This window comes from Mandrillus leucophaeus, unplaced genomic scaffold (assembly GCF_000951045.1).
Source record: "Mandrillus leucophaeus isolate KB7577 unplaced genomic scaffold, Mleu.le_1.0 Scaffold247, whole genome shotgun sequence".
Taxonomy (NCBI): Eukaryota; Metazoa; Chordata; class Mammalia; order Primates; family Cercopithecidae; genus Mandrillus; species Mandrillus leucophaeus.
In genome coordinates this window covers 2317657-2328386 of record NW_012102554.1, presented here as the reverse complement: position 1 = coordinate 2328386, position 10730 = coordinate 2317657, and the positions used below count along the sequence as shown (strand labels likewise).

General features: G+C 38.9%; 1 protein-coding gene across 2 annotated transcripts in view; it reads left to right on the top strand.

The window, feature by feature from the left end:
- SLTM (SAFB-like, transcription modulator) overlaps positions 1 to 10730 on the top strand; it is a 55581-nt gene that overhangs the window by 508 nt on the left and 44343 nt on the right. For both annotated transcript variants that reach the window (XM_011983191.1, XM_011983190.1), the window contains exon 2: positions 686 to 773. In XM_011983191.1, the coding sequence (XP_011838581.1) occupies positions 686 to 773 (88 nt within the window). The remainder of the gene's footprint in view (positions 1 to 685; positions 774 to 10730) is intronic.

Genomic DNA, 10730 nt, shown 5'->3' with positions numbered 1-10730 from the left:
GGGTTGCGGCCGGCCGGCGCGGCCTCCCAAGGGCGATCGTGGAGACCGGGGAGGCGCTCGGTCTCCAGCCTTTAGCCATGGTGAGCGTGTGCATTTCTTGGCCTCAGAGGGAATGGTTAGTTTGGTGACTTCTGCGAAGTTACCGTTTAATTGTGCCCAACCGTTTCTTCCCCATCTTGAGGGGGAATTGGTAGTGGGAGTTGATGGGTGGGTGACAGAGAGAGTTTTTGTTTTCCACTAGGCTTTTAGTTTTTGCATCAGCGCAATAATTACTTTTTCATTCCTGATTAGCTTTCTGGTTTGAGTGAGCGTTGGAATTGTAGTAGAGTAGCAGTAAGTTTGCATTACAGAAACTAGGAAAACTCTTTTTAGTTATTTACTTTAGTAGCTAGCAACTTTTCTGCAATATAACATATTTAGATTTTTGGCCAGTATGATGTGATATTTAATTATCTTGACATGGTAGAATTTAAAACTCCTTGCGATTTTGATACCTAATGATTTTTTTCCCCCTGAAAGTTTCTCTCACTCTTTCGTGTAGTTTAATTGCTCATTTTTGAAGTCGGTTTATGAAATAACTGGCAATTCTAATGGCTTGAGGTTTGCTAAATTTTTTTTTCATTTCGTTTTTATAAAATAAGTTTAGATAGATTGTGTAGCATATTAACTTCTCTTTCTAATGTAGGCTATTGAAGAGGAAGGAGGCGATCCAGATAATATTGAATTAACTGTTTCAACTGATACTCCAAACAAGAAACCAACTAAAGGCAAAGGTTGTTACGAGTTATGAACATATTTTAAAATATATTTTGGTTATATAACTTGCCTCTGCTCTTGTGCCACTTGCCCTGTTTATATAGTGCTACTCTTTGCTATTTCCCTCTGGCACTCTGCCTTCTTGGGTCAAGGAAGAAAAGTTACTGTTGCCAGGCTTTGGGTGACTTGTAGCCCTTAAGATTCGGCTGAAGCTGATTAGAAAGTGAGAACAGTTCTTTATTGCTTCCGAAAAAAATTACAAAGTCAAGTTGTGTGATGATGCTTCATAGTGTGAAGACCTGAATAAAATACAGTTTAACACATGTCTACCTTGCCCCACAATTGGCAGAGTATTGATGGAATTCCTACCAAATCTTTCACCTTGCCTCCTTGCTGTTTTCTTTAGTATATTAAAATTCTATAACCGTTATGTTTAGTACTTTGTTTGACTTGGTGAACTTAATTTGCATTTATGCCATTATACCTCCTAATTTTTAGTGAAATTCAAAAAGACCTCACCAATCATACTAACAAGGTAGAGGGAAAAATCCATGATTAATTAGCTTTAAAAAGGTTTAAATTATAGGGATGTTAAAGATTCTTCTTTTGTAACTTTTAAGCTAGAGCAGAATATATTTATTTCCAGGATATAATGATTTAGTGACTAGCTAAAAGTGGTTTTAAATGAACATTTTGCAGTATGAATGGAACTTAGGTATTTTTTAAGGCTTCTTGGTGAGTGAAACCTTTACTTGAATAACTGCAAATTTCTCCCTCCTATAAGGACAGTGGCAGAGGGTGGACATGATATATCTGTATTCTGGTCCTTACCTACAGTTTTCATGCAGAGTTTGTCATGGACAGCTGCTGCATTTTTTGTAATCTAATTTTCTTTACTGCTTTAAGAGATCCAAATGTTACTCCCAACGACTGAATGATTGCAACTAAAATAAAATGGTTTAATCTTGAAAAGAAGGGAATATTAAATTTTGATCTTAAGCACACCTGGGTATCAGAGATGAGGACGACTCACTATTTTGAGTCTTCCTAGGTTAGGAAAGTCCCCTGTTTGTGCCAAAGGAAATTGAAAAGGGCTGAGAAGCATTCCCTGGGAGAGATGAAGATGTAGTTTAGAGAAGTAAAAAAGTTATCTTAAAGGTAGCTTTTAAGATAACTCTGACTCAGTGTATCACTTTGAGAGATACATTTTCCTGTGTTTAGAGAAGCTTGTCCTGAGAAGACTGCTAACAAACCAGAGGCTATTTCAAAATGGAAAATGATAAAAATTCAGAAATAAGTATATCAGGAATTAACCATGTGTCTTGTAGTGGTTTTGATTCATATCTTTTACCTAGCATGCTGTGCTTTGTCATAGTCCCAGGTTGTTTGAGTTGACTATTATTTTAGCATTGAAAATAAACATGATTTATTCTGTTCTCATCTACTTTTAATTTCTGTGTATATCCCTTTTTCAGTTTTTTTTTTCCCTCAGTTTTGTTTTTTTTTGGCGGGGGATGGAGTTTCGCTCTTGTTGCCCAGGCTGGAGTGCAATGGCGTGATCTTGGCTCACCGCAACCTCCGCCTACCAGGTTCAAGCGATTCTCCTGCCTCGGCCTCCATAGTAGCTGGGATTACAGGCAAGTGCCACCACACCCGGCTAATTTTGTATTTTTAGTAGAGACAGGGTTTCTCCATGTTGGTTAGGCTGGTCTCGAACTCCCGACCTCAGGTGATCTGCCTGCCTTGGCCTCCCAAAGTGCTGGGATTACAGGCATGAGCCACCGTGCCCGGCCCCTTTTTCAGTTTTGACTGGGAACATCATTTATCTCACCATTAGAAATAATTTCAGCAATATAAAATTTTAAGGATTTTTTCAATACATTTTATGACATATAGGTATATATCATATATATGATATATAGGTAAATATATAGGTATGTATATATAGGGGTGTGTGTGTGTGTATATATATTTTTAATAGGGTATTGCTCTGTTGCCCAGGCTAGAGTGCAGTGGTGCCATCATAGCTCTTTGTAGCCTCAAACTCTTGGGCTTAAGTGATCCCTCCCACCTTAGCCTCCCTGGTAGCTGGGACTACAGGCACGTGCCACCACAACATTTTAAATAAGTAAACATTATTTATTTTTATCAGTATGTTTGTTAATTTTTTTCTTTGTATGGGTTATATTTGAACTTTATTCCATAACTCTGATGTTAAGAGGTCCTAAGGTATTCAGTTAGAAGTTGTAACATTTGGGGGCCGGGCGCAGTGGCTCACACCTGTAATCCCAGCACTTTGAAGGCCAAGGCAGGTGGAGCACCTGCGGTCGGGAGTTCAAGAGCAGCCTGGCCAGCATGGTGAAACCCCGTCTCTACTAAAAATACAAAATATATATATATATGTATATATCTGGGCGTGGTGGCACGCGCCTGTAGTCCCAGCTGCTCGGGAGGCTGAGACAGGAGAATCGCTTGAACCCAGGAGGCGGAGATTACATTGAGCCGAGGTCACACCGCTGCACTCCAGCATGAGCGATAGAGCAGGAGTGCATCTCAAAAAAAAAAAAAAAAAAAAGTTGTAACGTTTAATCATTTGTCTGCAGCAGGCCTCCTTGTAAGAGATGCATGACAAAAAGCTCTTGTCTCCTTGAATTCCGGCCATCATTGTTATGAAAATCCTGTGAATTACAAAGAATATAATGTAAATCTCCACCTCCAAATGTAGTTTGAATTAATTTACAATAAAGATGCTTATTGATTCAATTATTTTATTTTTATTATTTTTAGTATGAGAGATTTTGAACCCAGTTTACTTGTTAAAGAATGCTCGTGTCAAATTCCAAGCGCTACTGATCATCTTTAGAGCCAGTTTTGCTTAAATGCGTCATACCAACTCAGTTCTAGCCTTTGAGATGTTTTCTCTGCCAGTTTACACAGTGATAAGATTATTTTAGGCCAGGCGCAGTGGCTCATGCCTATAATCCCAAAAGGCCAAGGCGGGAGGATCGCTTGAGGCCAGGAGTTGAAGACCAGCCTGAGCAACATAGTGAGATCCTATCTCTATTTTTAAAAAGAATTAAGATGTTTAAGTAATAACTTTTAGAAACCAAATTTATATAGGGAAACTTATTAAAATATCAATAATGAACAGATTTTAAAACCAAGGATATATTAAATATTGTTTTAATGTGATGTCAGTTTTCCTTTTTTTTTTTTTTTTGAAATGGAGTTTCGCTCTTGTCACCCAGACTGGAGTGCAATGACGCAATCTCGGCTCACTGCAACCTCAGCCTCCTGGGTTCAAGCGATTCTCCTGCCTCAGCCTCCCGAGTAGCTGGGATTACAGGCATGCGCCATCACGCCCAGCTAATTTTGTATTTTTAGTAGAGAGGGGTTTCTCCATGTTGGTCAGGCTGGTCTCAAACTCCCGACCTCAGGTAATCCTCCCACCTCGGCCTCCCAAAGTGAGCCACCGTGCTTGGCTGATGTCAGTTTTTCAGTCAAGTTGCTGAATTACTACATCCAATTCTTTTGCCAGATCTTGCTTTACTTACTGGTATCTACCTTGAAATAATTGCATCTTGGTTATGCCACTTTTCCTTCAATTAGCCTGTTTTATCTTTTGTAAAACTGGAAATTTTACTGGTTCACCTATAAGGCTCTTTTAGTTCTGAAATTTAATAATTATATAGCCAAAAATGAGAAGAAAATTCTTTCTGTTTAACTAAAATGATGTTTAAGGAAGCAACAAGTAAGCTCATAGGAAATCAGTATAGTTTTTCTTCAGCACAAATTATTAGAAAACGAAAAGTGCCAAGAAGGGGATTACTTAGAGGTAATTATGTAGACATCAGCAAGACATAATGTATAATAGCTTGTGAGGAAAAGAAATCATTCTTATGACAATATTAAGGTAGTGATTAAAAGTTAAATGAGAAGAGAGAAGCTTCCTGGGTATGGAAAAAATACTTTGGTGAAACATTAACCTTATCTCCTATGAAATAACTATAGGGTAACTTTTAAAAAGGTATGTTAAAATGATTGTATTTAGAGAGGTTAGAGGGAAAGGAACCTACATTTTTAAGTTTCTCCTAGAATACTTTTTAAATGCAGCTATTACAAGCACAAACAATGTTGATAATGTTATAGTGGGCTCTGACATTTATAACAACATATTTATAAAATTCCTTTAGATGTAGTTAATAGAGTGGACGTTTGTATCTTAGAATAGCTTTATTGAGTCTTTTCACACTCTGTTATGAACTTTTAAATAGGTAACTTAGAAGAAAGCTTCACCCATTGAAGTTTACGGTTACATTAATTGGGTGTGTGTTTAAAAAGTAGCTAAACAGGTAGAGCTAACTTCTCATTAGGTTGTTTTAGAGATTATAGATTTAAAGACTTTTGGTTTACCTGACACTGGTATATCCTTTTCTTTTAGATTTTCAACCTTTAAAGTCACCAATTAACTTCAGCAAAAGTGATGTGGTTAATCAGTACAGGATTTAGAACGTGTGTACTGCAGTACTTACCGACGTGAAAACTTAATTGCAATACCTGGCGACTTCAAAAAGACTAAAAATGCTGTGTAAAAGCTGATTTTTCTCCTATAGAAACAAGTATATTTTGAGGTTATAGGTTTGGCCAAACATCTAATGTCTGATTTTTTGTGGAAAATACCACAGACTACGTATTTATAATTACATGTTTACTCTGTAAAGCTTTCTAAAACTTATGTCAATTAAATGTAGTAATCAGCCATATAAAGCACATTTCATATAACATAGTAACATAGTGTACTGTAATTAGCTTTTTTTTCCCTCCAGCTGTAGTATGTTCAGATATTAAGGGACACTTTAATCAGAACTGTGGCATTGAGGAGGACTTTGGGCATATAATTGTTATAGATATTTCTTAGGCACCCGAAGGCTGAAAGCTCTGTGAAAGCTGGGACGTAGTTTTTCATTCACCTCTCTGTCTGTAATGCCTAGTGTAGAGCATGGCACATAATAACCGCTCAAAAAATATTTGTTGAATGAATACTGAGGGCCTTTTTGGGGCTTTCTTAACTGCTTTTAGAAATATCTCTTTTGGGCTGGGTGCCGTGGTTTACGCCTGTAATCCCAGCACTTTGGGAGGCTGAGGTGGGTGGATCACCTGATGTCAGGAGTTTGAGACCAGACTGGCTAACATGGTGAAACCCTGTTTTTACTAAAAATACAAAAAATTAGCTGGGCATGTGGCTGTAATCCCAGCTACTCCGGGAGGCCAAGGCAGGAGAATCTCTTGAACCCAGGAGCAGAAGTTGCAGTGAGCTAAGATCGCGCCATTGCACTCCAGCTTGGGCAATAAGAGCAAAACTCGGTCTCAAAAAAAAAAAAAAATAGAAATATCTCTTTTGGTGCCTATTTTAATTGCATATTTCTTTGTAAGAAGCAGGTACATCAGGGATTAATAGTTTTTATCTTTTTTTTTTTTAAGGTGCCTCTGAAGAGCACTAATGGCTTCTCCTTACACATTGATATGTAAAGTATACTTACTTTTAGAACACATAAATCATTACATTGTCCTTTTATTCTTTACCACATTGATGCTGTGCTGAAAAGCCTCTGAACCTTTGCTGGAATATTGTCCAACCTCAGAGATTGTATATGTCATTTTCATTTCACAAAATTAGCCCTTTTTTCAGAGCCATTAAAACCTACATTTGGCCAGGTGCGGTGGCTCACATCTGTAATCCCAGCACTTTGGGAGGCCCAGGTGGGCGGACCACGAGGTCAGGAGTTTGAGACCAGCCTGGCCAACACGGTGAAACCCCCTCTCTAGTAAAAATACAAAAATTAGCCGGGTGTGGTGGCATGTGCCTGTAATCCCAGCTACTTGGGAGGCTGAAGCAGGAGAATCACTTGAACCTGGGAGGAGGAGGTTGCAGTGAGCCAAAAATGGTGCCACTGCACTCCAGCCTGGGTGATGGAGCAAGACCCTGTATAGGTAATCCAGAAAAGTAGAAAGAAAGTGAAGATTACCCATAATCCCACCACCCTGAATTTATCATATGTAACATTTTATATATGATATACATACATAATATTTATAATCAAGTACGCGTTTACTCTGTAAAGCTTTCTAAAAATTGTTTCAATCTAATACAGTAATCAGCCACATAAAGTACATTTCATATTACCACACGTTGATCTAAGTTGTGTAGGTATGTGTGCAAGTACTTACAGGAGGTTTATGTTTAAGGGTTCCCCCCCACCTCTTTTTAACAACTAAAATAGATTCACACCATACATGGTGTTTTGTTGAAGGTAGATAGAATTTAAATATTTCTGTAGTCTGGAGAATCAAAACACAATAACCTTCCGTCTGTATTCTTCTTAACAGCTTCTATAGATAGATTCACTTATCTTTGTGGCTCATGATCTGCACCTACATTAGTGATTTGAGTTTTAAAAAATATAGAAAGCAGGCTTTCACTCCCCATAGAGTTGGTTTGGGTTGTTATGTTGGGGGCCCAGGCATCAGTATGTATTTTCTAAAAGCTCCCCAGGTGATTCTTACGTACACCTGGAGTTAAGAACTACTGACTAATCTAAACTAAAGCTTGAAAATTAGCATCATTTTTATTCATCTCTCTGCTACTCAGTTTCTAGATTGTTTTATATACTTTTCAGTTTTCGAAAAACTTCTGCATTGCTTTGTTTGATTCTCACAACGGTGCTGAGAGTTAGGCAGGACTATTTTCTTTTTACTGGTAGAGTAGAAAGGTAGTTCATTAAGAACCCAGTTAAATTACCTTTGACAGTCTTATGTTTGTAGGCACAACTGCCTGAAGGAGTGTGCCAGAAATGTTTATTCTGTTCATCTTTAGATAATAAATGTAAGAGATTTGAAAAATACACCTTTGGCATATTCAAGGTTTATTACAATGAATGTGAATTATCTTTGTAGTAATTTTTCAAAGTGACCTATTGGGCCAGGTGGGATGGCTCACGCTTGTAATCCCAGCACTTTGGGAGGCCGAGGTGGGTGGATCACTTGAGGTTAGGAGTTCGAGACCCGCATGGCCAACATGGTGAAACCCCATCTCTACTAAAAATACAAAAACTAGCTGGGCGTGGTGTTGGGCTACCTACTCAGGAGACTGAGGCAGGAGAGTCTCTTGAACCCAGGATGCAGAGGTTGCAGTGAGCTGAGATGGCACCACTGCACTCCAGCCTGGGCAATAGAGTAAGACCCTACCACAAAAACAAAAACAAAAAACCCAAAGTGACGTATTGTATGACTGTTGTGTTTAAGACAATGTACAAGGCCTTTCAGAAAAATGGTTTTATTGGTAAAATGTCAGTTTAATAGAAGAGAAGCTAAAACACTTGCAAACAATTCAAGGCATGGCCTGTGATTGTTTTAAGATACTCCATGCAACTGAGGAGAGGTTGTTGTTGGAAACATTTCAGTTTGGCATATCTTCTTAATCTTCCCCTCCCTTCCAGCAGAAATTTTATAACTAAGCTTTTTTTTTTTTTTTTTTTTTTTTAAACGTATCGTAGCTCTTGTGAATGTTTAAGGGGAAAAGTTACTCAGCCATAAAGTATTTTGGCAAAATGATTTTAAAATTTCCTTGGGCTGGGCGCAGTGGCTCACGCCTGTAATCCCAGCACTTTGGGAGGCCAAGGCAGGAAGATTGCTTGGACCCAGGAGGTTGAGGCTGCAGTGAACCATGACTGCCACTGCACTCCAGCCTGGGCGATAGAGCGAGACCTTGTCTCAAAGAAAAAAAACTCATTGTTAAGTGGGATTTGTTTTTGTTTGGGAGGTACTTAAAAAGGTAAATTGCAAACCTTTATAAGGACTAGTTTGCCTTTGGAGGAAAAAGAAAATTGCAAACCCTTATAAAAACCAATTTGCCTTTGGAGGAGAAAGCCAATTTATGATCCAAAATTCTTTGTTCAGAATTCTCAAATACAAAAAGTTCTGAAAACTGAAAGTTTTTTCTTAAGTTTGGTGGCAAAGGTATTTGTAGTCTTAATATATCCCATTTGATGTGAATCTGCATACATTTCCTTGCACAAAATGTTTCTGTGAATGTGAAATACTGTTCTAGAAGCCACTGGGAGGTTTAACTTAATAAATAGTATATGCAACATTTTACTCTTCTAAAATCTGAAAATTGTGAATTCTGGAACATATCTCAGAGGGTTTCATTGAGAATTTTTGGACCTATACAAATTTATGCTGCATAAATGTTTATAGTCTTGTCTTTCTCTTGTATATACATTTTTACTTTGCCATTTTACTTTAGACCCTAAAATCATGCAAATAATATTTTAGGTTTTTTTTTTTTTGTAATTTCAAAATAGCCATGTTACTACTGTGATAGTTTAGGATGTGATAGGTTAATTTTGCTTATTTTGTTATGCAGATTATGTTTACTGCCCAATTTATTTTGTAGTTTTTTCCTCAAAGCATAAAAGTTTGGCTTCAGGCTGAGTGTGGTGGCTCACATGCCTCTAATCCCAGCACCTTGGGAGGCCGAGGCTGGTGGATCACTTGAGACCAGGAGTTCGAGACCAGCCTGGCCAATGTGATGAAACCCTGTCTGTATTAAAAACACAAAAATTAGCTGGGTGTGGTGGGATGAGGCTGTAATCCCAGCTACTCAGGAGGCTGAGTCAGGAGAATTGCTTGAACTCGGAAGGCAGAGGTTGCAGTGAGCCAAGATCACGCCACTGCACTGCACTCCAGCCTGGGCAAGAAGAGCGAGACAGTGTATCCAAAAAAAAAAAGTTTGGCTTCAATCTCTCTTATACTTTCAGTTAGTTCCTTCATCCTGGTCATGCCACTTTCACAGTTTTGTGGCAGTTGCTAGATTCCCTGTAGGACAAAAGAGGTGAAACTGTTTAGTTGATTTGCTGCAGGAGCTTTGATAGCAAAGGTTTAAATGGGACAGATATAAATGGTTACTTGACTGTACAAAAATGTGCTGAAGATAGTGCTGCTTGTTGGAATTTAAGGACGATTTGGTCTTTAAAATTCTTTCTCATGTTTGATATTACAAAAGTTAGGGACCTGCAGATGTAGTGACAGGATGTACTGACAGGATGGGGATATACACGAAGTTAGTTGAACTACCATGTCATCCCTTTCTCCCAGCGGGGCCAAATAGAAATCTAGACCTTGTTTTCTTATTTTTAACTTTTAGAGATTATTTATCTATTTGTTTATTTTTGAGGAGTCTCGCTCTGTCACCCAGATTGAAATGGAGTGGTGGCGCAATCTTGGTTCACTGCATTCTTGACCTCCTGGGCTTAAGGGATCCTCCCACATCAGCCCACCTAGTAGCTGGGATGGCAGGTGCACACCACCACACCTTGCCAGTTTGTGTGTTTTTTTGTAGATATGGGACTCCACCGTGTTGTCCATGCTAGTCTCGAACTTCTGACCTCAGGTAATGATGCCTTTACCTGATGGAGGCCAATGCCTTGGCCTCCCAAAGGGTTTGAGATTACAAGTTCGAGCCACCATGCCCGACCTGTTTTCCATTAGTGTCCAGCGTAGGATTTACTCCATTATCAGTCAGAAAATATATAATGCGGCTGGGTGCAGTGGCTCACCCCTGTAATCCCAGCACTTTGGGAGGCTGAGGCGGGTGGCTAACCTGAGGTCAGGAGTTCGAGACCAGCCTGGCCAACTTGGTGAAACCCCGTCTCTACTAAGAATACAAAAATTAGCTGGACGTGGTGGTGGCATGTGCCTGTAATCCCAGCTACTTGGGAGGCTGAAGTGGGAGAATCGCTTGAACCCAGAAGATGGAGGTGGCAGTGAGCTAGGATCACACCACTGTACTCCAGCCTGGATTACAGAGTCAGACTCCATCTCAGAAAAAAAGAAAAAAGAAAAGATATAATGCTTGAATATCGGCTGGTTTTATATTATATATTTTTGTATTTATTTTATATATGTATATAATA